Source organism: Thunnus albacares, chromosome 3 (assembly GCF_914725855.1).
Source record: "Thunnus albacares chromosome 3, fThuAlb1.1, whole genome shotgun sequence".
Taxonomy (NCBI): domain Eukaryota; kingdom Metazoa; phylum Chordata; class Actinopteri; order Scombriformes; family Scombridae; genus Thunnus; species Thunnus albacares.
In genome coordinates this window covers 10,001-35,887 of record NC_058108.1, presented here as the reverse complement: position 1 = coordinate 35,887, position 25,887 = coordinate 10,001, and the positions used below count along the sequence as shown (strand labels likewise).

The window sequence follows — 25,887 nt, the reverse complement described above, 5'->3', positions numbered from 1 at the left end:
TATGTTAGCTAACATTACAATGTTAGCCTTATAATTTATCATTATTATTTAACATATATATTATTACCCTTACCCAAAATGTTTAACAACAAGAGTTGTCATGAAAGTAGTAAGGGGGTTAGGGTCAGCAGGGGGTGAATGAAAAGGTTCAGGTTTAAAGTTTTTTTTTTTGTGTGTGTGTGAAGTTAACATTAAACATTAAAAAGGTAAGGCAGTTCAGGGAGAGTCAAAGGCCTTGCATAACATTCTTCTGTACAACATCTTTCATTACGGTGGTGGGTGAGTCAGTCTCATATTTGGCAAGATTGTAGTTTGATAATTATTAAGAAAGTGAATGAATGAGTCTGCTAGGGAGGAATTATATTACATGTGACCGTAATCTTTGGGGCAAAGGAGCATGTAATCCAGTGCAACGGTGTGTCTTCTTGGCATGTTTTTAATTGTTTTTGGACAACAACAGAGGTCTACGGCACAGAGGAATAAGATATATCCAGCTCTGGATAGACACACAATACTTGTAAGTAGGATCCATTCATTGTTGGTCTGGCTTTGCACATGAGATTTGTTGACAATAAGAAAAATATAGGAAACCGCCAGCCACATCCTTTAATACAAGACAGAGCTCAATATAAATACAGCTTAACTCACACTAGCTCAATGATTGTTACACAAAGGTCAAACATTGCTGTCTTATGAAATTCATATAATAATAAATAATAGATTCAGGCCAGCAAACATCAAGTCCTTTTTATAAATCATGTGGCTGCTGAAGTCTAAGTTGGTCTTTGACATGCACAGCTAAATATTCATGAGATTCGGGTGTAGTTTGTGTGTTTGTTTTTTCAGCTTTGAGCAGTGCTTCATCGTCTTCAGTTGTAAATTGTCAGTTTAAAGCTAACATTAGTATGCTCACTTCTTCAAGTTAGTAAGAGTGGACGAGGGTTGTAGCCAGAGGTGTGGACTCAGGTCACATCACTTGGACTCAAGTCAGACTTCAGTCCTGAATCTCACGACTGGGATAATAGGACAGGACATCTCCATTATATTTGAGTGGTGCCAGAAGACATGGCCAAATATTACTAAAACTATTTGTGTTTCTAGATCCCTCTGGAGGATGTGATAAAATATGTTTTTTTTTGTAATTTGGGTAAACCCTGTAATGTATTATGATTAAACATTTCATGATAATATTTAAAGAATGCTGTTTACATGACATAATTCAAATGGAATTCAAAATTTACTGTAAATCTTAGTCAGAGATGCTGTAACACCTGAGCTTGTTAGTAATGGTTTAGGAAGCCTTTTATGACCCCAAGGTGGTCTAAGGGAGAGAGGAGAGAGGAATATGAGGAGTCACTTTGTTCATAATATCAATCTTTTATTGCCAGATATTAGAGCAAGTTTAACTTAAGGGAGAGCCTTGGCCAAAATAACAACTTATAGATCTATATCCAAGGAGAAAGAGAAGTGCAGAGGTGGTGCTTGGAATCATGACTTGTTTTCCAATGTCATACTGTTTGCACTGGACTTGATGGAAACTGGGGGGCAACAGGAGCTCAACACAAACCCTCAAACAGGTTAATCCAACCATTGTGATCAGGGAAGTGAATCTACAGTGGTCCTGATCCACCTGGGCTACACACAGGGCAATCAAAATGAAGAGATGCAATTTCTCCAAAGAAGAACTAGAAAACAACACAATGTGCTGCATATGTGAGGAATACATCTATACAGCTTTTTCTTGCAAACTTGTGGACTGTCATACAGGTTCTAAGAAATACACAGCCATGTCCTAGGTGCTCATGTTTCCTACAATAACAGTTCAAGAATGTATAAATACATTTTCAAAATCATAATAATAATAATAGTCACATTACATATCAATTACAGTAAAAATCAATTATTGTGTTTTTATTGTGAAAAAAGTCATTTTTGTCATTTGTGGTGGTGCTGTATAAAACCAAACCTTTCCCCAAATTGTTGTTGCAGGTTGTTTCTTTATTCAAAACTGATTTCAGGTTTAAAATTCTTTTAAAATACTTTATTTTGAGGGATGTGGTGAAGGAAGCTGTGTAGACAGAATATAAAGACATCAGGAGGGTTAAAATATAATGACACACTGATAAGAAGGCAATCATAGACATTTCTTATTTCTAATTATATAACCAGTATTTTTAAAAGTTAATGAATTGTACTGAAAATATGTCAGTGGATCATTAGCACAACATCGTTACATATTAGCTATTGGAAATACATGAAATCTTTATCACACTGTGAATATGTGCGTGTTTGTTGTTATCAGGCTGATTTTCAGTCTCATAAAATAGCCAGGAACCAAGCACTCACTTTTTTTGGTTTAGCAGTGCGACTAAAACATTTACACAACTGATCACAAAGACAAGAAGAAATGACAAATTAAGTTGGCCGGACTGTTAACCATCAGGGGCTGAGCCCAGATTCTTATCCATCAAAAAACGTTTAAACGTACCTCTGAATAGATTGTTTCTATGCATTTTTTTCTTGTTTGTGAGGGCTACACATTACTTAAAAAATGTGAAAATTAGAGAAGGAAGGATGGGTTTGGATTTGATTTACCATATAATCTGCATGTGAATGCCTTATCACTGTAGGACTACCACACTGATAAATTATAAAACTTTTGGCTATCTAACACAAGACATCCCTAATGCTTTCTGACAGATTCTTATTTTTTAATTTTTTTTTTAATCATCTCTGTGCTTTCATTAAAAGTTATGTTTTTATAATTAATGAATCCCCCATATTTATAATTATTAATTTTATTATAAATCATTTTGCTGGGTAAACCACTCGTCTATTTGTAAATGTTGGTATTGTATAATAAAATCCCTGTATAATAATTTATAATAAGGGCCATGTCTTGCCCTGCCTCCTTTTTTCCACTTTGAAAGATTTCCAACCCAGAGAGCATTTCTGGTGATGGTGGCAGATAATGTTCTTTTACAAAGGTAATTTTTAATCTGTTGCTGAGCTTTACAGCACCCAAACCACTATATTCTTTGCTTTGGTACATTAATTCTCTTTTAGTGACTTCCCTGATTGTTCCCCACATTAGGTTGGCACACTGTTTGTATAGTTGGATTAATATTTTGTTGGGGGGATATTCTCTAGAAAAAGTAACTTTGGATGAAGGATGAAGGTTTTGACAATATTTACTCTTGTTTTGTAATTAGTATCTTTATTTTCCCATTTCTGTACCTCTTCTTTAATTTCACAGAATTTTTCTCCCAGTTTCTTTCACTACATTCACAGTTACAAATGTTTAGACGGAGTATTTTAATTTCTTGTTTGACTTCAATGTTAATGTTTTGTCTGTCACTCTCCACTCCAATCCAAACTCTTTCTGTTTTGTTGTGATTTAGTTTTTCTCCAGATACATTTTCATATAAAATTAAAAATCTATAATGACGGTAATGCCGCCCACGTAAGCAATAGCAGTGACTTTGTATGCATGGCCTACACATTTTCCAGCAAAACAACTCATTGTTTATATGTTTAATTAGAGGGCTGTTGGCTAAAATCTAAGGAGCTGCACTAAATGGACAGCCCTGTTTCACTCCTCTCTCCACTTCAAAAGACTCAGTTAAAAACCCATTGACATTTACACAAACACTTGATTAAAAATACAGACATCCTACCATCTGAATAAAGCTATCAGGAAACTTGTATGCTTTCATCACAGCCAAGAGATAATCTCTGGAAATGTAGTCAGTTGCTTTTTTCAAAATCAAGACCAATAATATAAAAACCTTTTGTTTCATCGCATACAATGCTGTCCTTTCATCCCCTTCCAATGAGACTGAACAACCATTTGCATTTGGCTTCATGTGACAACTCCAACAACTGTTGTTTACACTTGGCCTCAGGTGACTCCAGCGACTCTTAACAACTGTCATTTGGGTTTGCTCATTCATGTTATTTGAGTTGTATCTTTGAAGGACTGTATTACATGGTTGGTTGGTTTTTGGTGTTGTGTACCTAGGTTTGTGTATTCTTTATGCTGGGTTGTAGTTTTAGTGTTGTGTTTTCTGGGTTTTGGTTTGCTCTGTGTTTCCCTTGTGTGTTCCTTCACTCCTCCTGTGTTCATGTACTCCTCCTCTCACCTGCCTTGCATTACCCTCGTTAGCCCTGCCCTGCTCCTAGTGTCTTCACGTGTCTTCTCGTCTATCAGCTTCCAGCCTACCCTTGTGTTGTACCACCTGTTCCATTTTGTCTATTTAGTTAAGTTTGCATTTAGGTTCAGCTCTCAGTTCAGTCTTTGTTGAGTTGTCTGTTCTGTTATGTTAAGTCTGTTCTGTCGTGTTTGCTCAGTTCTGTGCTGCCTGCTCAGTCGTGTCTTGTATTCAGTTCTACTCAGCTTAGCCTGCTTTTGTTTTTTGCCTAGTCTCAGCAATAAAGGTTATCTTCAGCCCTACTTTCTGGTCTCTGCATTTGGGTCCACCTGCTTCTCAATTCATGACATATCTAAGTCCAATCCCAGTGTCCCCCCTAAGGCCAAAAGGCCCTGAACCCTCATGGACTTAATTGATGTCACCTGGTAAGTGCTTGGTGCTAGAAGCTGCAAGGGCCTGAAATGGTATATAATAGTTACCCCATATATAATGTCACAATGTTATGAACTGTGGGTAATTCCCAAATTCCAAGGCAAAGTCTGAAGAAATGCGGACTTTCAAAAAGTGTGCATAAAGGGCTCAAAGAGTCTGCAAGAGAGACCGCAGGGACTTGATGATTTGACAGTAGGGCAGCTCTAAGCCCTGGCAGACTTAGTGGGAATGCACCTCACAGTCTGTCTGTGAATATGGACACTGGGGTTGGGCCCTAGCTTTCCACCTAGCCACCTCCTCCTAATATGAAAATTTGTCACCTTATATTGACGTCATCTGAACTGCTTCTCCTCCCCAGGTTATGATTACTATGGCCACTAGATGACGTAAATCTAACTATGGGTTGTTTTTGACGGCCTAATTTTCAACTTATACTGTTATTTTTGTTGTGAAGACGAGTTGAATAAAGTGTTATTGTAATTCTCACATTTCTCCAGATTTCTCAATCAATCAATCAATCAATCAATTTTTATTTATGTAGCGCCATATCACAACAGAAGTCATCTCAAGGCACTTTTCACATAGAGCAGGTCAAGACTGTACTCTTTAATTTACAGAGACCCAACAATTCCCCCATGAGCAGCACTTGGCCACAGCGGTAAGGAAAAACTCCCCTTTAACGGGTAGAAACCTCAAGCAGACCCCGGCTCTTGGTGGGCGGCCATCTGCTTTGACCGGTTGGGTTGAGAGAGAGAAAGAGAGAGGGAAAGGGGGAGGGGGGACAGAAGAACAACAATCACAACAACAACAACAAGCACAAGCAGCAACAGCCAGGGAAGGATGCCATCAGGACTGTGAAGGACCGCGAAGGTTCGGCCCGGGGGTCAGGTTTTCCTGTGAGATGAGAAAGCACAAAAAAACTCCGGGGAAGAAGCAAAGTTAGTGACATGCATTGATGTTACATGAATGCATACAGATGGAGAGGAGGAGGAGGAGAGAGGAGCTCAGTGCATCATGGGAAGTCCCCCAGCAGTCTAGGCCTATAGCAGCATAACTAAGGGCTGATCCAAGGGGAGCCTGGTCGGCCCTAACTATAAGCTTTATCAAAAAGGAAAGTTTGAAGCCTACTCTTAAACATAGAGAGGGTGTCTACACCCCGGACTGAATCCGGTAGATGGTTCCATAGAAGAGGAGCCTGATAGCTGAAGGCTCTGCCTCCCATTCTACTTTTAGAGACTGTAGGAACCACCAGTAAGCCTGCATACTGGGAGCGCAGTGTTCTAGTGGGATAATACGGTACTATGAGCTCTTCAAGATATGATGGTGCCTGACCATTAAGGGCTTTGTAAGTTAGGAGAAGGATTTTAAATTCTATTCTAGATTTTACAGGAAGCCAATGTAGTGAAGCTAAAATGGGAGAAATGTGATCTCTTTTTCTAGTTTTAGTTTTCTCAAATGCAAAATTATCCCAAAGCTGACTACAAATGAAACATTGATTCCCACCAATTTACCACTGGAATTAATTTTGTTCTGGATTCTACTTCATGAACAGGTTGTATCATTATTATTATTCTGGTTAATTTCCAATGTAATAGTGCAATGTTGTATACTGGACTAAACATCATGATCACACACTTACTTCACCATGTTGTCCTATTGTGTGGTGGTCAGTTATTCAAATAGTGAAATTTACTACACTGTACAATGAACAAAGAACTAATTTAAGAATACTCACTGAATAGAATCCTTGTTGTGACACTGCCATATCTGTAAACATATTTTTGAAACAGAGTTTCTGTCCTATCCTCCACCTTGGTCTGTTAAGTTCCACAGTAGTAGAGGCCCTCATCAGAATCAGTGATGTTCATGATCAGCTAGGCATAGGATTCAGAGGATTGGTTCCTCACCAAATGAAAATGAGGGAAGGAGTTTAGAATATCTGTGCTGTAATTATTTTCGAACATTTCATATTTTGTTTTCAGAACAAGAGAAGGCTGGTTCTCATGAGAATAGTTCCTGTACCACACTATGAATACTCCAGGTGATGTTTTACAGTCACAGTACAGAGTGATGTTGTCTCCTGGCCTGACAATCACTTCTAACACTGATACAGAAGACCAATTATGACTGCAGGAAACAACTCCTGGAATACAAACACAATCACAGAAGCAGGTTAAAATGTGAACGTCAGAGGATCATATTACAGCAAATGCAGAATTCTCCTTAATACAACAACATCAAGAGTGTTGATGTGGAATATTTTTCAAGTGGAATCTATGGAAATTTTTCAAAACCTTTACCAAGAGAAAAGTACCTAGAAAAATTACAACAAAAATGTGCAGCCCATCCATTTGTGATGATAAGCTCAAGTTTACAGGCAGCAAAAAGGCTCATCGTGGTCATTTATAATCTGCACAGAATTTTCCTTTTAATGAAATGTGTGTGATGATTGGCTCATTGAGCAGAGCGTTTTATTATGTGGTCGTTTTCAGTTGGTGTGATGCTACAGACAGTCTGGCTACAGAGAGACTTCATATAGTATATCAAGTCCACTGTACAACTGATGAATGTTTTTGTGCACTGAAGCTGTTCTGGTGACACATGGTGGCCTAACACCTTACTAAGACAGTTTATGTTGGTTTTTCCTTTAATTTGTCACCTGTCTGTATGTGCTGTATTGTTATGGCCTTTGTGGGTTATTACCCATCACCTCCACTAGAGGTCAGGAGAGCTTTAACTGGAGCTAGTAAGTCTAACTGTCCAGAGAAGGCATCTCTTCAATTACCTCTGTTTGTCCTAGCAAAACTTGTCAAATTCAGTGTTGTCAAGTATCCCAGGAGTCTCTGAGAGAATTTGTTAAAAACAATTGATCTATGAATGAGGGAGAATTTTAAGTTTACTAAATTAATGGTCTGGTGCAACTTTCCCTAAATATTAAATGTTGAAGTAGATACTACATATGATTTATTTTGAAGGTAACGCATACAATTCTCCAAAATGACAACAACAGGCAAAGACAACCAGAAGGTGAGTAACATATAACCAAAATAGGAAAAGATGGATGGATAAGCATTAGGATGAGCATGGTGCATACTATCAGCCACTTTTCAATCTCTGCGTTACTCCCACAGGCTTTTCCAGTCACCAATGGTGCTATCTGATCTTGTAACATCTTAACAGTCCGACGCAGGTCTTCATCAGAGGACCCACACAGCTTTCCTGGTCACCACGGGGTTTATCTGCCCAAGCTCACAGTTGACAATTGTTCATGTTGCTGCTCATCACAAAAGCTAATTTTGTGAACCTAGTGCTAGCCGATGCTACCAGTACACTTAATTATCAGCCTGTAGCTACATGGTCAGCCTCATTACTCCCACTAGCTTAGCGGCTAAGCTAACTACAGTAATAATCACATAGTTTCCAAATCTATAAAAATCAGTTTATGAAGAGAAAAAGAGTTCAGTCCAATGTTTTGAGTAATGAACTTATGAATCCTCTTTGCTGAGAAATATCTTGATGAAACCTTTGTAACCACAATGTATCAGAAACCAAGGTTTTTCTTGACTCTTGCAAAGTTCACATTCTGGACATGTGATGTTGTCAACAGATGACAACATCATAGAGAGGAAAATGTCTCTCTAGTGTCAAAGCTCCAAGGTCATAAATTGCAACAACCACAGCAGGCTACTCTTTCTTTTGCAGGGGAGCATAAACATACTACAATACCACTGATACATCCTGTTCCTGTGTGGGTGCATGAGAATGCATTCAGGTTTTGGTGTATGTAGGCTATGTTTGATCTGCTGGAAAACCACTGATTCTCTGTTGACCACATATAAACCGTTCTTTGTGTCTAAATGAGAGCAAAACATGTATTGGAAAAACAAATGGTCTTTCTTTTTTGTCTCTGGTTAAGAGCAGGTCTTATGATAATAAACTACACTGTAGCACGTTTTACTTGAAGCCATATAACTTTTTTATTTCCAGATTAATCTGCTGCCACAGTTTTGTCACACTGTGACACTTATACTGAACATTTTTGAAAACTATGTTGTTAAATCTATGCAAAGGGCTCTGAGACACCCCTAGGAAGTTATATGAACCCCTCCACTGAGTGACCAGACAACCTCTGTGATTTAAAATAAGGACTTTTCACTCTCATAATCATACTTTAGTTGGTAAATATTTTATGCATCAGTTTGAGGATTAATTAAATTGTTTTATATTGTGTTAATATTAGATCCTATGGTTGATGTAAGCGAGAATATTGATGACCTGATTTACTTGATTAATTCAATCCTTTTCTGACAGTGTTCTTATTTGTTATATTTGCTTTTTGATAATTTCCTTAGAAATATCTTTGGATCTCTTGTGATCTCTGTTTAAATATGTACTCCAGACCAGATGCTCCATAAGCCAACACCCCATCACTGTATTTTTTTTCAGATGTACTGATTTACACTATGCATCACAAATCGATTATGAAGACATTTCTTCATATACAGATTTATTTTTGACAACTACTGTTGACTTATTGTTATATAAGTTTGATGCAAATGGCCTCTTCAATCCTCTTTTATCTTCTGTCAGTGTTCCTGCTTCTTCTCTTTCGCCTCAGTGCATGTAAGCACATTCTCTGCCTGACGTTGAAAGGCTCTGGTAACCCCCAGCTAGTGTTCTAGTAGGTGGTTGGATATGTAAAGTAAATACTGATTGTTTTCAGCAGGTTTTTCGCTAACCTCATATAAAGGTTTCTGTCCTTTTTGATGTGCACTGCACAGTTGATGAAAACCAGTCTGTTGTCTCTGTTGTTGCTCTCTACTGAGTTGATATTCAGTGAGGGTTTGTGGCTTTTATTTTGAATCAGTATTTTCCACATATCTAAACAATGGCTACATTATTCCCATGAAGGAGTTTAGGGCTCTGCTCTCCCCTTTCTCTATTAGCCATAATTGCTGACACCAGTGGCCCAGCTGTACTTGTGTCTGTAAAAATTGTTGTATTTCAAGAAGGTCTTCAGGTAGAGCTCGAGCAGGGTGCATATCTGACCTGGGCTGAGACTGGTTTTGTTGCTAAGTGTGTTATCTTGTTGCAGGCATTTTCTTGAGGTTTTTTTCTGCCCCTGTAATTAGTATACATATAAAAGAGTGGGGATTTCTGTCTCATCTTCACTTTGTCAGTCATTTGTAGTCAAGTCAGGTTAGCCCAATATCACAAATCACAGACTTACCTCAGGGGGCTTTACAATCTGTACAATGATACCACATCCTCCCTTATTCATTAGACCCCCCCCCCCCCCCCCCCAATAAAAACCCTTTAACAGGGAAAAAATGGAAGAAACCCCAGGAAGAGCAATAAATTAGGGAACCTTCTTCCAAGATGGACAGACATACAATAAATGTTGTGTGTACAGAATATACCAGAGTGTGCTATGTACTGTGTAAAAATGTGCCAGTCAAATATATGCTCATCACTCAATTAATCATATGAGTGCTCTCAGCTCTCTACTTGTATTGCCTTTATTTTAAAACAAGAGTGCACAGTTATTTAAGAAAATGTCCAGGATTAACTTATTAATTCTCCATTCAACTAAGTTGGCTGGATAAGAACTAATGTGGTTATTAACATTAGCAGGTCACAAGACTTTAGTCTGTGGTTTAATGTGGTGTGTGTGCATTGTGTTTGCCTCATAAGGTCATTCTGAAGTAATGAACAGTGAACATGGTGAAGTCATGCACCAACACATTCAGTTTACAACTATAGTCCGCCTGCACGAGGGGCTTTTTGCCAGAGTGGATTTCCTGTAGGCCTGGTCACATGGGCTACATGATGTGGTTGGGTTAAACTTCACTGTCACTATGTATAGTGTTGTCGCTTTTTGGAGGAAGAAGTGTCGCAATCTCGGCTTTTGTGTGATAACACTAATACAAAGAATAAAACTCACCCTTCTCTTTACACACTGTTGGCTTAATGAAATATACTGTAACATATATATTTATTCTCTTTATTTCTTCTTTGGAAAACTGACACCAAAAGAAGCTATTATCAATTTCTCAACAAAACAATTTCTTTAGAACTTTAGAAAAATAAAATCCTTAACTATGACTTTCATATACATCATTAATGGTATTCATTGTTTTCTCTGTGTTTTTCTCTGGTTTGTGAGGAAAACAAAATGCAAGAAATATCAGTTTTGATGAATTCATTACACAATTTATTATTTTAGTGTAAATAACTTGTCCCTTTACAATCTAGAAGTATTGATGGTAGAATAGGTGGTGAAGTCAGAACTCTGAGTTTTCATCTTCTTTGGTCTTTGTGATGCCTGACGAAGTTCCAGTGCACTATAACACACATCTTCACCCTATGATTGGACAAATATATTGACATACAGTGTATTAGTCAGAAGTATGAACAGGTACGATGTAATACAATGATTTAATAAAATTCACAAAAAAAACATACACTATGGATATGATGCATATGAAGAATTATACAACTTCCTGGTGTAAATTACCTCATTCCCTCTTGTTTGGCCTCTGGCGTCAGGTCTTTCCTCATCAACTTTAGGATTTTTAGCTGCAAACATGAGTACAGGATCATTACACCACACCGAGATAGAACAGAAATACAACATATTCTGGTCATCAAAGTGTACAATGAACCGAAGAGAGAAGGCCTGAGTGGATAAAATTGTCATATTCATGCAGTTACCTGTTTTCTGACAGAGGTGATAAACCAGAAGAGAGGAGAGGAGAGAGGAGAGAACTGCACAAGCTGGACACAGAGAGAACAGCAGCATCCAGCACACACCACAGTCTGGTGGAGTCGGGTGACGAGGCTCACTTGAGTCTAGATCAAACATAAAGATGTGTCACATACGGTTTGGGGCTGTTTTTCATGATGACATTAATGGAAATCTTACTAATACAGCGTAGACCAGTGGGAGGCAAATAGTGGCCTGTAGGCCAAATCCAACCCTCCTCCCTCCTGAGGATTTTGACTTTCACAGTTTACATCAAAACATTTACATATTGTTTACAAATCTATAGATAACAAAATCAACACAAGGCTCCTATAAATCACAATAACTGTAATATAATACTGCTCCAACACAAGGAGAGGCATTAAAACCATGGTTCACCATATTACTTGAACTGTGCATCTGAAATGAAGTCTAATACACCTGCCAGAAATTAAAGTTTAATTCTAACACTGTTTTAATTCCACAACTTTAGTCTAATCGACCATAACAGTTTTGTTTTCCAGAAACACAAATGGTGTGTTGATACCACCCCCCCCCTCCCCCCGCGCCCCATCAAATACAGTCCTGAACAGTGTTGCAAATCAAATATAATCTTAAATGAATTAAAATAAATAAAGAAAACATATAGGCTTGCATTTCCGCTGCACCAGTTAATGGCCCCCCTTTGAAAATTTCTATAAAACTGTCCCATGGTTAAACCTACCCCTGGCATAGACCATACAATGATATTTCAGACAGTTGTGTGTTTCTAGCTATGCTGCAACTGTTTGGTTAAGTCTCTACCCTTTTTCAACAGAACTAATGAAATAAGTGATATCCATAAAGAAAAGGTTTTGTGAGTTGGGTCTGGAGAAACATGAGTGGCCTACACAGATTTCTGACCTCATCCCCTTCCAACATCTTTAAATGAATTCTGATGCAGACTAATGCTGTTATAAGGGTAGAGGCAGTCAATGCAGCATATTAATGTCAATGGTGTTGGGGTGAGATGTTCAACAGTCTCACATTGTAATAATCAAGTGCAAAGTCAAGACCAGAATACTTACTTAATAGGATTCGTGTTGTTATGGAGCCATATCTGTAAATCTTTCGAGGAGTAATTTTGTCCTCACCCTCCAACTTGGACTGTTCACTTCCACAGTAGTAAAGACCCTCATCAGAACCTGTAACATTCATGATCTGCAGGTCATAGGATTCAAAGGACTGGTTCTTCACAAAGTGGAAACGACGTAGGGGATTCAGAAAGCCTGCAGTGTCAGTGTTTTGTTTCCATGCTTCACGATTTAGTTTTAGAACAAGAGAAGGCTGGTTCTCATGAGAACAGTTCCTGTACCACACTATGTATACTCCAGCTGATGTTTTGCAGTCACAGTACAGGGTGATGTTGTCTCCTGGTCTGACAGTAACCTCCAATGCTGATCCAGAAATCCCATCATGACTGCAGGAAACAACTCCTGGAATACAAAACCAAATTGAAATGTGACCAGTGTAACACAGATGCAAATGTCACCAAAAGTACTGAAGGCTACTGCTCACTACAACACTGATGTTAACATCTATTCATTGTCAAAATAGAATCAATAAAATATGTTTAAAAAGTTTACCAAAAATTACCTAGGAGGACAACCAGAAAAATATGCAGCCCATCCATGTGTGTTGATTGCCTGGTGTTGAAAGACAATGAGACAAGTCTCACTCGCAGATGTCGTCACTTCTGCAAACTTTTCCTTTAAAGGAAATGTTGTTGTGATTGGCGAGTAGAATGGAACATTTCCTACTGTTGTTGTTTTCTATGGGTGTGATGCTATATGATGGTCTTGATGTGAAGATACAACAAGATTTTTTCAGATAAGTACAATCATGACTGAATCCCTACAGTATACAGACAGAGCATATAGTACAAAAAGAGTATTTTGTCTGGGCTATGTATGAGGTAAGGTACAGTATGAGATAAAACCATGTTTGTACAATGTGGAGCAGCATTTGAGACTCTGACAGAGGGCTTCACAGACATATAGTCCACTGTTACAGTAATGCACTGTAATGGTGTTGTAAATGTAAATTGTCACTTTAATGTCACTCTTCCATTAGTTGCCATGTTGAAAGGTTAAACAAGACAACAGTAAGCTAGCAGATGTCACAAACAGTAGGACAAGAGGGAGTGTCAGTCAGGGATAATAACATGCATATTTTCGAAATACACATTATAAGACTAAGAAGGTAAAACCAAGTTTGCACCGGGCGATGGGTTGGTGTCAATAGAGAGATGGCCCACTAGAGGGAGGAAGTTTGTGGTAGCATTAAATTGATCAAATTCATTATAAAGTCTGATGAAAATGTCTTTGGGAAGAAAATACTAATGGTGAAATACTGATTTTACAATAAGAAACCAGGGTTGTTTTCTTCCTTGACATTTTCAATTGGACATAAAAAGATTTACCACTGATATAATGTTTAGAGCTGCAACAATTAGCGGATTCATCGATTAGTTGACTACTACTAAATTAATTGCCAACTATTTAGATAATCAATCAATAATCAACTAATTATTTTGAGTCTTTTTATAAGAAAAAAAGTCAAAATTCCCTGATTCCAGCTTCTAAAATGTGAATATTTTCTGGTTTATTTAGTCTTCTATGATAGTAAACTGAATATGTTTTGGTTGTGGACTGTTGGTAAGGACAAAACAAGACATTTGAGGATGTCTTCTCAGACTTTGGGAAACAATGATCATTATTTGTCACTTTTTTTGGACATCATATGGACTAAACAACTTTCAATTAATTGACAGATTAGTCGATAGTGAAAATAATTGTTAGTTGTGGTCATAAATGTGTATGTGTGTGTGTGCATGCACGTAAAAGATGTGATCTGCTTGTCAACCACTGATGCTCTGTTTTTAAACAAAAACCTGTTCACCACATATGCACTGTTTAGTGTGAGAAAGAGGTTTGTGGCTGAATGAGAACAAAACAGGCCTTTGATCAATTAAATGAGGTTTGCTCTGACTGAGAGCTTTAAAATATTTTACTTTAAAGTACATACATCTTTTGTAATAACATATCTATGTTATTCTTGTCTATTATTATTAGTTTTTACAGTAAGCTAATATTAAGCATGTTTAAATGAATTATTTAAACATGTGATTACATTATATCATCTGTGGTTTTAGTAGCTGTGTTCAAGTGTTTTTTCAGTTTCTACTCTTGCACAATGAACACAGTGAAAAGATGCACCAACACCTTCAACAGGACACGAAGTTGCGGCTTCAGTCCATCTGCATGTTGAGCTCTGCTGTCGTATGAGGGCTGTTTGTCAGTGTGGGTTTCCTGTAAGCCTCACTGATCACAAGGTATATATGATGATTGAGGTTAACTCAGACAGAGGACTTCACAGACATATAGTCCACTGTTACAGTAATGCACTGTAATGGTGTTGTAAATGTAAATTGTCCCTTTAATGTCACTCTTCCATTAGTTGCCATGTTGAAAGGTTAAACAAGACAACAGTAAGCTAGCAGCTGTCACAAACAGTAGGACGAGAGGGAGTGTCAGTCTTGTTATCAGGGATAATAACATGCATATTTTCGAAATACACATTATAAGACTAAGAAGGTAAAGCCAAGTTTGCACCGGGCGATGGGTTGGTGTCAATAGAGAGATGGCCCACTAGAGGGAGGAAGTTTGTGGTAGCATTAAATTGATCAAATTCATTATAAAGTCTGATGAAAATGTCTTTGGGAAGAAAATACTAATGGTGAAATACTGATTTTACAATAAGAAACCAGGGTTGTTTTCCTCCTTGACTTGCACCCTTGTGTTCACTTTTGCATAATCTAACAGCACATATCACCTCAGAGGGTATCTGCGTGAAGAGGTGAGATGATGAAATGCCTCTTATGTGAAAGCTCCATAGTCACAACAACCAGATTACTTATTTATTTTCAATTGGACATTTGTAAGTTTTTACAGTAAGCTAATATTAAGCATGTTTAAATTAATTATTTAAACATGTGATTACACTACATTGTCTGTGGCTTTATGTGCTGTGTTCAAGTGTTTTTTCAGTTTTTACTCTTGCACAATGAACACAGTGAAAAGATGCACCAACACCTTCAACAGGACACGAAGTTGCAGCTTCAGTCCATCTGCATGTTGAGCTCTGCTGTCGTATGAGGGCTGTTTGTCAGTGTGGGTTTCCTGTAAGCCTCACTGATCACAAGGTATACATGATGGTTGAGGTTAACATTCTTGTCAACTCTTTATTGCCTTGTAACTTCTTTGAAACTGAGTTTCAGGGGCAATCTGTAATATGCAGAAGTTGTACAGAAACATCAGTTTTGACACTTCTGTACAGCTGATCACTTTTAAATTTGTGTTGGGCAGAAGAACTAAACCAATATAATGTTATGGTAAAGTCTAGGTTTTTATTAATCTCATAATTATGATTAAATATCAAGTAAAATGGTTTCATTGTATCAAGTTGTGCCAGTGAGTAAGCATGCACACTACCAAGGTCTTGCACACAAATGGATTGCAGCCTCTATTAATATTGTTGGTTAATTGTCTGATAAGTCAAAATGATTCGCCATTACAAAGGTCTATACATTTAAAGACCAATAAAAATCTTACTGGTAATTTCCCTGATTGCATGTCATTTGACTTCTAGTGTCACGTCTTTTCTGATCAGCTTGAGCTGCAGAAATGAATACAACAGCACTATTCCTTAAGACACAATACCTTTAACAGAGGAGCAGTTATAGTAGCCTACACGAGATCAGTTTCAAAATTACCTTTGCAGATAAAATGTTGAAAATATTTCGAGGTTACTGAAAATAACATCATCTTAACATGAGAACCTTAAGGATAGATATTGTAGTCATCAAGGATTTATAGTAAAGTAACACACTGAACTGAGAAGAAGGACTGAGTGAGTACACAACAATTAATAAATACATTGCAGTCTTAAAGTGTTTCTACTGATATATCTTTGCATGACTATCAGTTAAAAAAACTCCTTATTTATCTTATATTGGCCCTTTATAAAGCCCATGAGTTCAGCTTCTGTCTGAAACAGGCCGTTTTAGCTTCTGTCTCTTTAAGGTCCCCCTTCTGATGAGCCCACTGTGTTCTGACTGGTTAGCTCCCGGAAGCTGCCCAGCAGACTTTCACCATCTCAAGAGGCTACGTAAACAAACAATAGTTGGCAAATGTTGTTTCTTTTTCTGGGACAACGCAAACCACCCATGGAACAACCTTAGCAATGAAGGCTACGACAAAGAACAGATGACCATTTGTGGGCATGTGCGAACAATCTGATGTCATCAAGAGAGGGAAGTAGAGGTAACACTACAAATGGAGCTTTCAGAGCAGGCTGAGGCCCTGGATTTTGACTTGAAGGCAGCATTTTTTTTACATACTTTCACCTCAAGTTTTGGAACTTTGACCATGTTTAACATAGATATCCACCATCATAACAGCATGACAAAAAAAAGCATTAAAAAATATTTGTTGACCATACATAAATTCAGGCCTGATTTCCGTTATGATCTACGCTGGCAAATGGTACATTTGGTACACAATCAACCCTGCCTTGTTAATGGATCTTGTCTATAGAGGCTAATCATTATAAAGGTTTTTTGTTTTATTGATTTAGCATGTATTTGTTTATACATTTAAATACACAATTATAATTTGCATTAAAAAAACAAAAGAAAATCTCATTTGCACATTATAACTCTATTTCATTATTCTGTTTTTACATGAACAAAAGCAAAATTCATTTTAAAAAGGCTTTTTGAAATTTTACATTTTGTTATACTGTATCGCTGCTCATCATATCCTATCCCACGAGTAAATACTTAAATTTTTACACTTGATAAACATGATGCAGCAAATTTTTGCATATACATAATGATATATGTGCAATATACTATAGTATGGTGGACTGGTCTTTCTAAAAGATCATTCTTACTGTAAGTGTACATTAATGAACATTTCCCTGATGTATAATGGTCATTTAGTGAAATAATAAAATTTGCTGGTATGGAACCCCCACACTGAGTCTCCCTCCACCTGGTCTTCAGTACATCCTCCCAGACCAGCCTAACAGACAACATCTTCCTTCTACCTTTACGCACATTCATTCATCTATCCTCAACATTCAATACCTCCTGAATTCCATGAAACCTTTAAATGGCATATTGTTGTGGTGTGGTTCTTGCTAGTGAAATACATACAGTGGTGCATTTTGAGGCTGTACACTGTATATAAATATTCATGAATATTTTTTGTGATAAGAAAAGTTCTATACACAAATATTATTATTATTATTATTAAATTCTTCTGATGGTCTTTTTGGTTTATTACTTAACATCTCTGCTAGAAGTCAGAGGAGTTTATGTCAGCAGTTTTTGTCGCTGACTGAGGATAAGTGCTCTTAAATATGTCAATCCTAAATGTCTCTGAAAGACATTATTGAATGTTTGAGAAAAGTTTTATTTTCCCCCACATCCAGCATATCCTTAATTCAACTCTTTACATCTTATCAATAAATTGGCTTCACATACAATAACTGGCTGGAAAAGCAAGAGGAAATAAATTAAACTGCGCACTTTTTTTCTTTTGCTTGAATAAATCAGTGTTTGTTCTGTCCATCTTCTGCCTACTGGTGGGTTTGTCCATGCTGAGCCCGGAACACAACTCGTGTTAAACACAAATCTTCATCCTGAGAAACAAATTGACATTTGTCATTTAGACTCTATTATGTAGCTTCTACTGTTACAATATTATGTTGCTGTGCATGTCTGATAGGTAGTGTTATTGTGTGGCATGTATCATCCAACAAGTCTTCTTAATTAAATGACAAAGTACATCATACCTGATTCCCTCTTGTTTGACCTCTGGTGTCAAGCATTTTCTGATGAACGTCCTTATCTGCAGAAATAAATACAACAGGATTACACTGCATAGCATGCAAATGCACACCTTTCACAAAAATAACACATTTCCCCCTTAAATGACTAAATACAGGATTAATTATGATTTATTTGAGAAAAAAATAATTTTATAACATATAAGGAGATTCATCTATTAGGGGAATATGAGGGAACAATGATTAAGTAAACAATTTTCAGGTTAGAATAGGTACCTGTTTTCTGATTAAGATGATAAACCAAAATAAAAGAGAGGAACAAGGAGAAAACAGTTAAGGCTGGGGTCAACATCACTATCCAGGGCACAGCAGGCACACCAGACACAACAGGGCATGAACTGGAGTCACTGGAGTCTGCATCAAATGTGTAGAATGGGTTAAAACTGATCAACAATACTTGGCCTGGCTGTTTTGCATTGGATTCAACTTTAACAACAGTTAAACATTAAATTGCACATTTTCAAATAGAGTTTGTTGAATTTAGGAATGGGATAATTCACTAGCTTCATCAATATAAGTAAACAAATATGTTTTATTTTTAATTTTCCCTCATAAATATGTGAGTGTATATAGTTGCCAATTTCCAGGAATAAATTCATGCCGATTTTAAGACAAGGTTGTTGGTTGAGTTGGGTCTGGAGAAACATGAGTGGCCTACACAGATTTCTGACCTCATCCCCTTCCAACATCTTTAAATGAATTCTGATGCAGACTAATGCTGTTATAAGGGTAGAGGCAGTCAATGCAGCATATTAATGTCAATGGTGTTGGGGTGAGATGTTCAACAGTCTCACATTGTAATGATCAAGTGCAAAGTCAAGACCAGAATACTTACTTAATAGGATTCGTGTTGTTATGGAGCCATATCTGTAAATCTTTCGAGGACTAATTTTGTCCTCACCCGCCATCTTGGTCTGTTCAGTTCCACAGTAGTAAAGACCCTCATCAGAACCTGTAACATTCATGATCTGCAGATCATAGGATTCAAAGGACTGGTTCTTCACAAAGTGGAAATGAGGTAGGGGATTCAGAAAGCCTGCAGTGTCAGTGTTTTGTTTCCATGCTTCACGATTTAGTTTTAGAACAAGAGAAGGCTGGTTCTCATGAGAACAGTTCCTGTACCACACTATGTATACTCCAGCTGATGTTTTGCAGTCACAGTACAGGGTGATGTTGTCTCCTGGTCTGACAGTAACCTCCAACACTGATCCAGAAATCCCATCATGACTGCAGGAAACAACTCCTGGAATACAAACACAACAATTAAAGCAGGTTGAAATGTTACAGCGCAACATTTCCGTCATAAAAGATGCAGGTTATTGATGAGTTAATTCTCAAAATGGGACCAATTGTAATGTAATCTTCAAAATGTAATATCAAAATAATTACCTAAGAGAACAACCAGAAATATATGCAGCTCGTCCATATGTGATGATGACCTGTAGCTGACAGGCAGCGACAATGTTCTTACTCACGGATGTCACGACCAATGCACACTTTTCCATTAAAGGAAATGTAAGTCATGATTGGCTAGTCTAATGGAACATCTTCTTCTGTGGTTGTTTTCTATTGGTGCAATGGTAAGTGCTGCTTTTTGCATTGATGTTAAGGTTAAAAAGATTTCCTCCGAAGACACTTGAAGAAAAGTACCTGATAAAAACAACCACACTGCAAATTCCAACTGAGGAGCCAATACAGAAGTGCATTTTATACTTATGAATATACTGATGTATAGCAACAACAAATTGATCTTCTAATTAAGCAAAGGTATAAAAACATGAGGACACAGATATATAGTGCACTGTACAGCAGTAGTATTGTTAGACTCTAAATTGTCAATTTGTTGTCACTGTTACTCCAACAGGGATGTGGTCCACTAGAGGGAGCAAAACACTATTGTCTGCTTACGTTTGCATTAAATTGATAATATCAAGCTAAAAGGCTGTCAAGTCTCTAAGAAGAATGTTTTAGGGTAATGTCACAGTAGCTGTAAATACTACTGTTTTTTACTGAATTTATGTTTAAAAGTTTGAACTCCTCTTTTGAAAAACATCTGGATCCTTGATGAAACCCTTTTAACCTAATGGATCAGAAACAATTATTTGGATGCATGATCATAACTTACAACAACTAACAACAGACAACTTAGTCATTCTGATCTAATACAGTGCATACCTCTGTTTGTGCTCCAGTATACGGTGGTCATGTCTGTGTTGGTGTGCACATAAGGTGTGATCTGCTCGGCAACCTGCTTTGTTGTTTAAAAATCACTCTGCTCACCACATACAGGATAAGCTGTGAAGTGTGAAACAGAAGTTTATGTCTTATGTAATGACACCAAAACATGTCTGTTTTTTTTTCTCTGGCTGAGAGCATTTAGTTGTTTTCATATTCAAGTACATTGTCACATGTTTTACTTTGCTCAATAATTTCTAATTCCTGGTGAGAATCTATGGAATTCTTCTCATCACTTTATTTCTCCACTGATTTGGATTTTCTGGTCAAAAGCAATAGTACAATATAGTTATTTGTTTCAATATAAAGTTGCAGCAACTGTATTGTATATAAACTATACAAAATTTAGAATTAAGATGACCCCTTGTCGTCTAGTTTAGAGTGATGGGGACAACATGGGGTCAAACCTTCTCTGGTGCCTTTTATTGATTCAATTCTTAATATTTCCACTAGAGGTCAGGAGAGTTTCATATGCAGCTAATATGACTAACTTCAGAGATAACACCATCACCATTTCTTTACCCTCCTCTATTTGTTTCAACAAAACCCTTCAAGTGAAAGTGCTCCTGTGTAGACTATACCACTCCTAAGTGTCTCTGAAAAAAAGTTGAAGAACAAGTGAAAATGTATATTTTGCTTAACAAAAAAATCATCCACCCTACATGAACACGTGGTGTGTAAACAGTGCAGAAGGTGTCACTGATGTCAGGAAGTTATGTTGTGGTCAGTCTGTGACATAGTCAGAAATACAATGCACATTTAAATGTAGCTGTGGTTTGTGTTTGTGTGATTTGAAGGATGATCTGTGTTCTCAACATCTACAATGAACGTGCAAAATCAAGCCATTTGATACCTTCAGCAGGCCACTAATCTGCAGCCTCAGTCTGTCTGCATGTTGAGCTCTGCAGTCATATGAGGGGCTGTTTGTCATCGTGGGTTTCCTGTAAACTTAACTGATCTTATGGACTACAGGATGTGGGCTCACTGCTAACTGTGTATTATCTTGTAACTTCTTGGAAACTAGGTGGCAGGGCCATTTTGTGAACAAATAAGGTATGGAGGAAATTTAAAAGCTATATATTTCCTTATTCTCTGTAACAGAATCAGCTACAACAAATGTGGTTGTACAAAGCTCTACAGGTGAAGGACCAGGGCTGATATCTTGAGATAAAATGACGAAATTGCCTGAAAACAGCTACTGATTCTTGTTACAGACAAGCAGTCATCACTACAATTATGAACTATGACAGATTGATTTCAATCAAAAAAAGTGAATCTGAAGCAAATTGTTTTCAGCAACACCAAAGAAGTTTTCTATCGAGAGGTTTGTGTACATATGAATTTTTAATCTGTTATTTAAGTGGTGGAAGGAAATAAAACACACAAGCTGCATCTATTGTGGGATGAATGAATGAATGAATAAAGGCAGGAATTGAGTCTTTGTGAATGTTTTTTCATTAATGATTTCATATACACTTCATGCCACTAACAGTCAGCAACAGAGGATGACTTCATGACCTGTTGTACAATACAGCAAAACATCTATATACTAGGGGTGTGCCCGAATACAAATACATTATTCGGCAAAGCACAAATAGTGGGTTTTCATACGAATATTTGTTTGATACAAATATTTTAAAAATTATTTGTTGGGGGTGTTCCCCAGAGATAAAGCTGAGCTACTGACACAAGCAAAGTGCTCCCAAGGGACTCTCCATAACCTGTTATTCCCGTTCTCCGTAGTTTATTCATGAACACTTATTGTAACACTTTAATTTTCTAAAATTAAAAACAAAAACAGGATTTTTAAGCCTCTTTCCACTTTTATTTGAATACAAATTCAGATACAAATATTTTTGCTGCCTCAACAAATACAGATACAAATATAAATACTGGGATCTCTGCATATATATACAATATATCCTCACAGAGGAATAAACAGTAAACATTGTGTAGTATGAATTTTTAGCTCCCAGCTGTATTGCTAAATTTCTGGTCCCCTACAAGCCACAGCACAGCCTCAGATCCTCAGGCTGGCTGCTTCTGACGGTTCCTAAATCTCAGTTCAAGACTAAAGGTGATCCTCAGCTCTAGACCTCCCTGCCTGAGGATCTGACACTTGCAGAATCGTGATGTCTTTTATATCTTTTATATGTAAAAAGCCTTTCATTAATGCTTGCACATTGTTTTATTTCCAACATGTCTTCTTCTTCTTCTTCCTCTTATTATTATTATTATTATTATTATTATTATTATCTTACATTATTAATGGATATTAAAAAATTGTAATTTTTGAATATTTTAATCATTACATCCCTCAAATATTTTAATCCTGGTTGAACCATGTAAAGCAGTTTGTAACTTGTTTTTGATGAAATAAATAAATAAAGTTTATCATTGTTATTATTCTCTGTAGCATCTCTAACATAACAAACTGCAGTGATGAAGACTCTGGGCTGGTTGCTAACTTGAGATGAAAACAGGAAATTTTCTGAAAAGAGCTATCGTGTCCTGTTACAGACAAACAGTCGTCATTGTCGATATGAAATGTAGCAGATCAATTTCAATCAAATAATTGAATCTGAAGCAAATTGTAATCAACGGCCACAGACAGGTTTTATATTTGTGAGGTTTATTTGTTTATTTTCACAGCTCATCAATTTTCAATCTTTTATTTTAGTGGTGAAGGGAAATAAACAGACTCTATAAAATATGGACATATTCACCATGAAGTCACCCATTGGTTTCTGAAGAGTGGTTTTGAAGCTCGAAATGAGCCGCTTGAGCCATCACCATATTAGCAGTGACTGACTCCGCCTCACTCCCGGCCAATCCAAAATGGGCAAAGAGGCGGGCCGAATGGCTGAAACAAACCACCTAGCAGCTGGTGGACCTGTCACTCAAAGCAGCCGTGTCCTTCATTATGTATAAATTTACGGCTTAATAAAATTTAAACAGGTGAGTTATAAAAAAAATCACCCCCTGTACAGTTGTCGTGAGCAAGGAAATAAGTTGTAGAGACCAAAACCGTTTTTTGTACCAGGCTGTAAACATGTTTATTTCTGCTGTAAAGTTGGGCATTTTAACATGGGGGTCTATGGGTATTGACTCGCTTTGGGATCCTGCCTCAAGTGGTCATTCAAGGAACTGCAGTTGTTGGCACTTCTGCACTGGCTTCATTTTTCAGCCCTGGAGGTTGCCGCTTGGAAATAAAATACACAAGATGTACAGTATCTATTCTAATAATAATAATGATAATAATAAGAAAAATAATAGAATGTTTCTTAATTAGCACTTATCAAAACAGCTAAAAAGTGTTTCACATAAAAACAAACAGCAATAACAGAATAAAAGTACTAAAAGAGCAACAAAACTAAAATAATAAAACCCATAAAACAGAATAAAAACTAGAATCAGTTGAAATCAGGGAAGGTGGTGTGATAAAAGTACGTTTTGAGTTTAGATTAAAAGGAAGCCACAGACTCAGCCTGCCTCATTTCCTCAGGCAGGTTGTTCCAGAGCTTCGGGGCTCTCATTTCAAAAGCTCTGTTCCCCTTAGTCTTCAGATGAGAGTCATATGGAGATAAACAATCTGAGATATATTGAGGGGTCAGATTATTTAGTGCTATTTAAGTAATTAAAAGAACATTGAAATCTAAAATTCTAAAACATACTGGAAGCCAGTGTAAAGAGGCTAAAACTGGGTTGATGTGTTCAAACCTGTTTCCTCTGGTTCAAAACCTGGCCGCTGAGTTCTGTACTGTCTGTAGCTGCTCTACAGTTTTTTTCTATTTAGACATGTAAAAAGGCTGTTACAGTAATCCAGGCATGATGAGATAAAATCATGTATATTCTTAGAAGAATGAATGAACAAATGAACACAATGAATTCATATAAATTGTGGTTCAGGCCACTAACAGTGGAAAATCCAAAACAATTAGAAACAATCAGAAACAGTGGAAGTACACAGTGGGAGCACTGATGGCTTTATGAACTTTTGAATAATACAGCAAAACAACAGTTTCTGTATATTTATCGTCATTGGAGAATTGACAAAAAAGTAGTTTGGTATGAACTTTTCCAAACAATTGCTTTCAACCTTCACAAAAAAGTAAACTAGTTTATACATACACATTTTCTTACAGGTCAGTTATTGATGGTAATGACTGTTGCTTAACTCTGGGCTAATAGAATAGAATAATCTATATGTATCAACAATAATTAATTCATTATACAACTTCTTGTGTTGCTTTACACCCCAGAAGTATTAATGGCAGAGTAAGTGCTGAAGTCAGAACGTGGAGTTTTCTTCTTTGTTGGTCTCTGTGATGCCTGACAGTTTTCCAGCGCAGCATAACACACATCTTCACCCTATGATTTGACATTTGTTATTCAGAATCATCACCATGTACAGTTAATACTAGCTGCATGATTCATTATGAACTACTGTTAAAAACATTTATTTTTATATTATGTGTCTCATCTGTAAGTAACATATGTTCACTAATTTGCAAAAATCAGAAGATGAGTGTAGTATGAAACAACAAAACCACACAAACTAGAATTCATAAAAGTACTGTAAATTACCTGATTCAGTCTTGTTTGACCTCTAGTGTCAGGTGTTTGCTCATCAACCTGAGGTTCTTTAACTGCAGAAATAAATATAGGATCATCACACCATGTTAGAGCCAACCTCATATAATAAATTACAAGAAGAGAGCTTATCTGAATCCAGGTTTCTTTGTCATTCAAAATTAATTTTGTAGATTAAATATATTATTATTATTATAAATATACTAACAATATCAAGAATATTTTTCAAAATGTCAAACTATTCCTTTAAAAGAAGAGAACATATCCTCAGCCGGTTTTGTATTTATGCAATTGAGAATAAATTTTGTAGATTAAATATTATAGAAATATTTTTGGAAAACTAGCATTTACAAGTTACAATCAAAAATATGAAGAGTAGGTTTTCAAATTGCCACAGTAGTAAATGGCACTATGTGCATAAAAGTAACAATTACAGCAGATACCTGTTTTCTTACAGATGTGATAAACCAGAATAGAGGAGAGTAAAGAGGAGAGCACAGAACAAGCTGGACACAGAGAGAACAGCAGTGTCCAGCACACACCACAATCTGGAGTCAGGAAACGAGGCTCACTGGAGTCTGGATCAAACACAAGGTTATAACGATTAGCTTGATTAGACGCTGATCTCATAAAGTGTTATATTTTCTTGCACAAGGATTTACATACAGTACATGTGGTCATATATGTTTGTGCATGACCCCAGTAATCAAGAAACCCTTATATTTCCAAGGTACAAATAAAAACAAATTAGATTGAAATTAATGTGAGTGGCAAAAA

At 36.9% G+C, this 25,887-nt stretch overlaps 2 protein-coding genes and 1 long non-coding RNA gene across 4 annotated transcripts; all 3 read right to left on the bottom strand.

The window, feature by feature from the left end:
• Positions 1 to 10,800: 10,800 nt before the first annotated feature.
• On the bottom strand, positions 10,801 to 13,538 carry LOC122979176. The gene is made up of 5 exons (XM_044346422.1): positions 12,964 to 13,538; positions 12,396 to 12,803; positions 11,298 to 11,435; positions 11,101 to 11,162; positions 10,801 to 10,947 (listed from the first exon to the last, which is right to left on the bottom strand). Exons 1-5 carry the CDS (start codon positions 12,998 to 13,000, stop codon positions 10,828 to 10,830), a joined length of 765 nt encoding a protein of 254 aa, XP_044202357.1. The 5' UTR covers positions 13,001 to 13,538; the 3' UTR covers positions 10,801 to 10,827.
• Positions 13,539 to 17,916: 4,378 nt separating this feature from the next.
• Positions 17,917 to 19,795, bottom strand: LOC122979269. 2 transcript variants are annotated; one of them, XM_044346591.1, is made up of 5 exons: positions 19,672 to 19,795; positions 19,118 to 19,525; positions 18,499 to 18,636; positions 18,229 to 18,284; positions 17,917 to 18,075 (listed from the first exon to the last, which is right to left on the bottom strand). In XM_044346591.1, the coding sequence occupies exons 1-5, from the start codon at positions 19,706 to 19,708 to the stop codon at positions 18,013 to 18,015; spliced, it is 702 nt and encodes a 233-aa protein (XP_044202526.1). In that variant the 5' UTR covers positions 19,709 to 19,795; the 3' UTR covers positions 17,917 to 18,012. The 2 variants fall into 2 exon arrangements, with proteins under 2 accessions (XP_044202526.1, XP_044202527.1); XM_044346592.1 differs by lacking the exon at positions 18,499 to 18,636.
• A 4,764-nt stretch (positions 19,796 to 24,559) lies between these two features.
• On the bottom strand, positions 24,560 to 25,698 carry LOC122979793. Its single transcript, XR_006402919.1, has 3 exons — positions 25,554 to 25,698; positions 25,105 to 25,166; positions 24,560 to 24,888 (listed from the first exon to the last, which is right to left on the bottom strand). It is a non-coding gene; the product is annotated as an uncharacterized LOC122979793 (long non-coding RNA).
• Between the last annotated feature and the right edge of the window lie 189 nt (positions 25,699 to 25,887).

Excerpts from the sequence above, each read along its gene's own strand:
- LOC122979176 (XM_044346422.1), bottom strand. The coding sequence starts at position 13,000 with ATGGATGGGCTGCATATTTTTCTGGTTGTCCTCCTAG. Across the intron at positions 11,436-12,395 it reads AACAACACGAATCCTATTAA|ACTCAAGTGAGCCTCGTCAC; the intron begins GTAAGTATTCTG and ends TGTTTGATCTAG. Across the intron at positions 10,948-11,100 it reads GCCAAACAAGAGGGAATGAG|GGTGAAGATGTGTGTTATAG; the intron begins GTAATTTACACC and ends GTCCAATCATAG.
- LOC122979269 (XM_044346591.1), bottom strand. The coding sequence starts at position 19,708 with ATGGACGAGCTGCATATATTTCTGGTTGTTCTCTTAG. Across the intron at positions 18,285-18,498 it reads TCATCTTAATCAGAAAACAG|ATAAGGACGTTCATCAGAAA; the intron begins GTACCTATTCTA and ends TTATTTCTGCAG. Across the intron at positions 18,076-18,228 it reads GTCAAACAAGAGGGAATCAG|GATGAAGATTTGTGTTTAAC; the intron begins GTATGATGTACT and ends TTTGTTTCTCAG.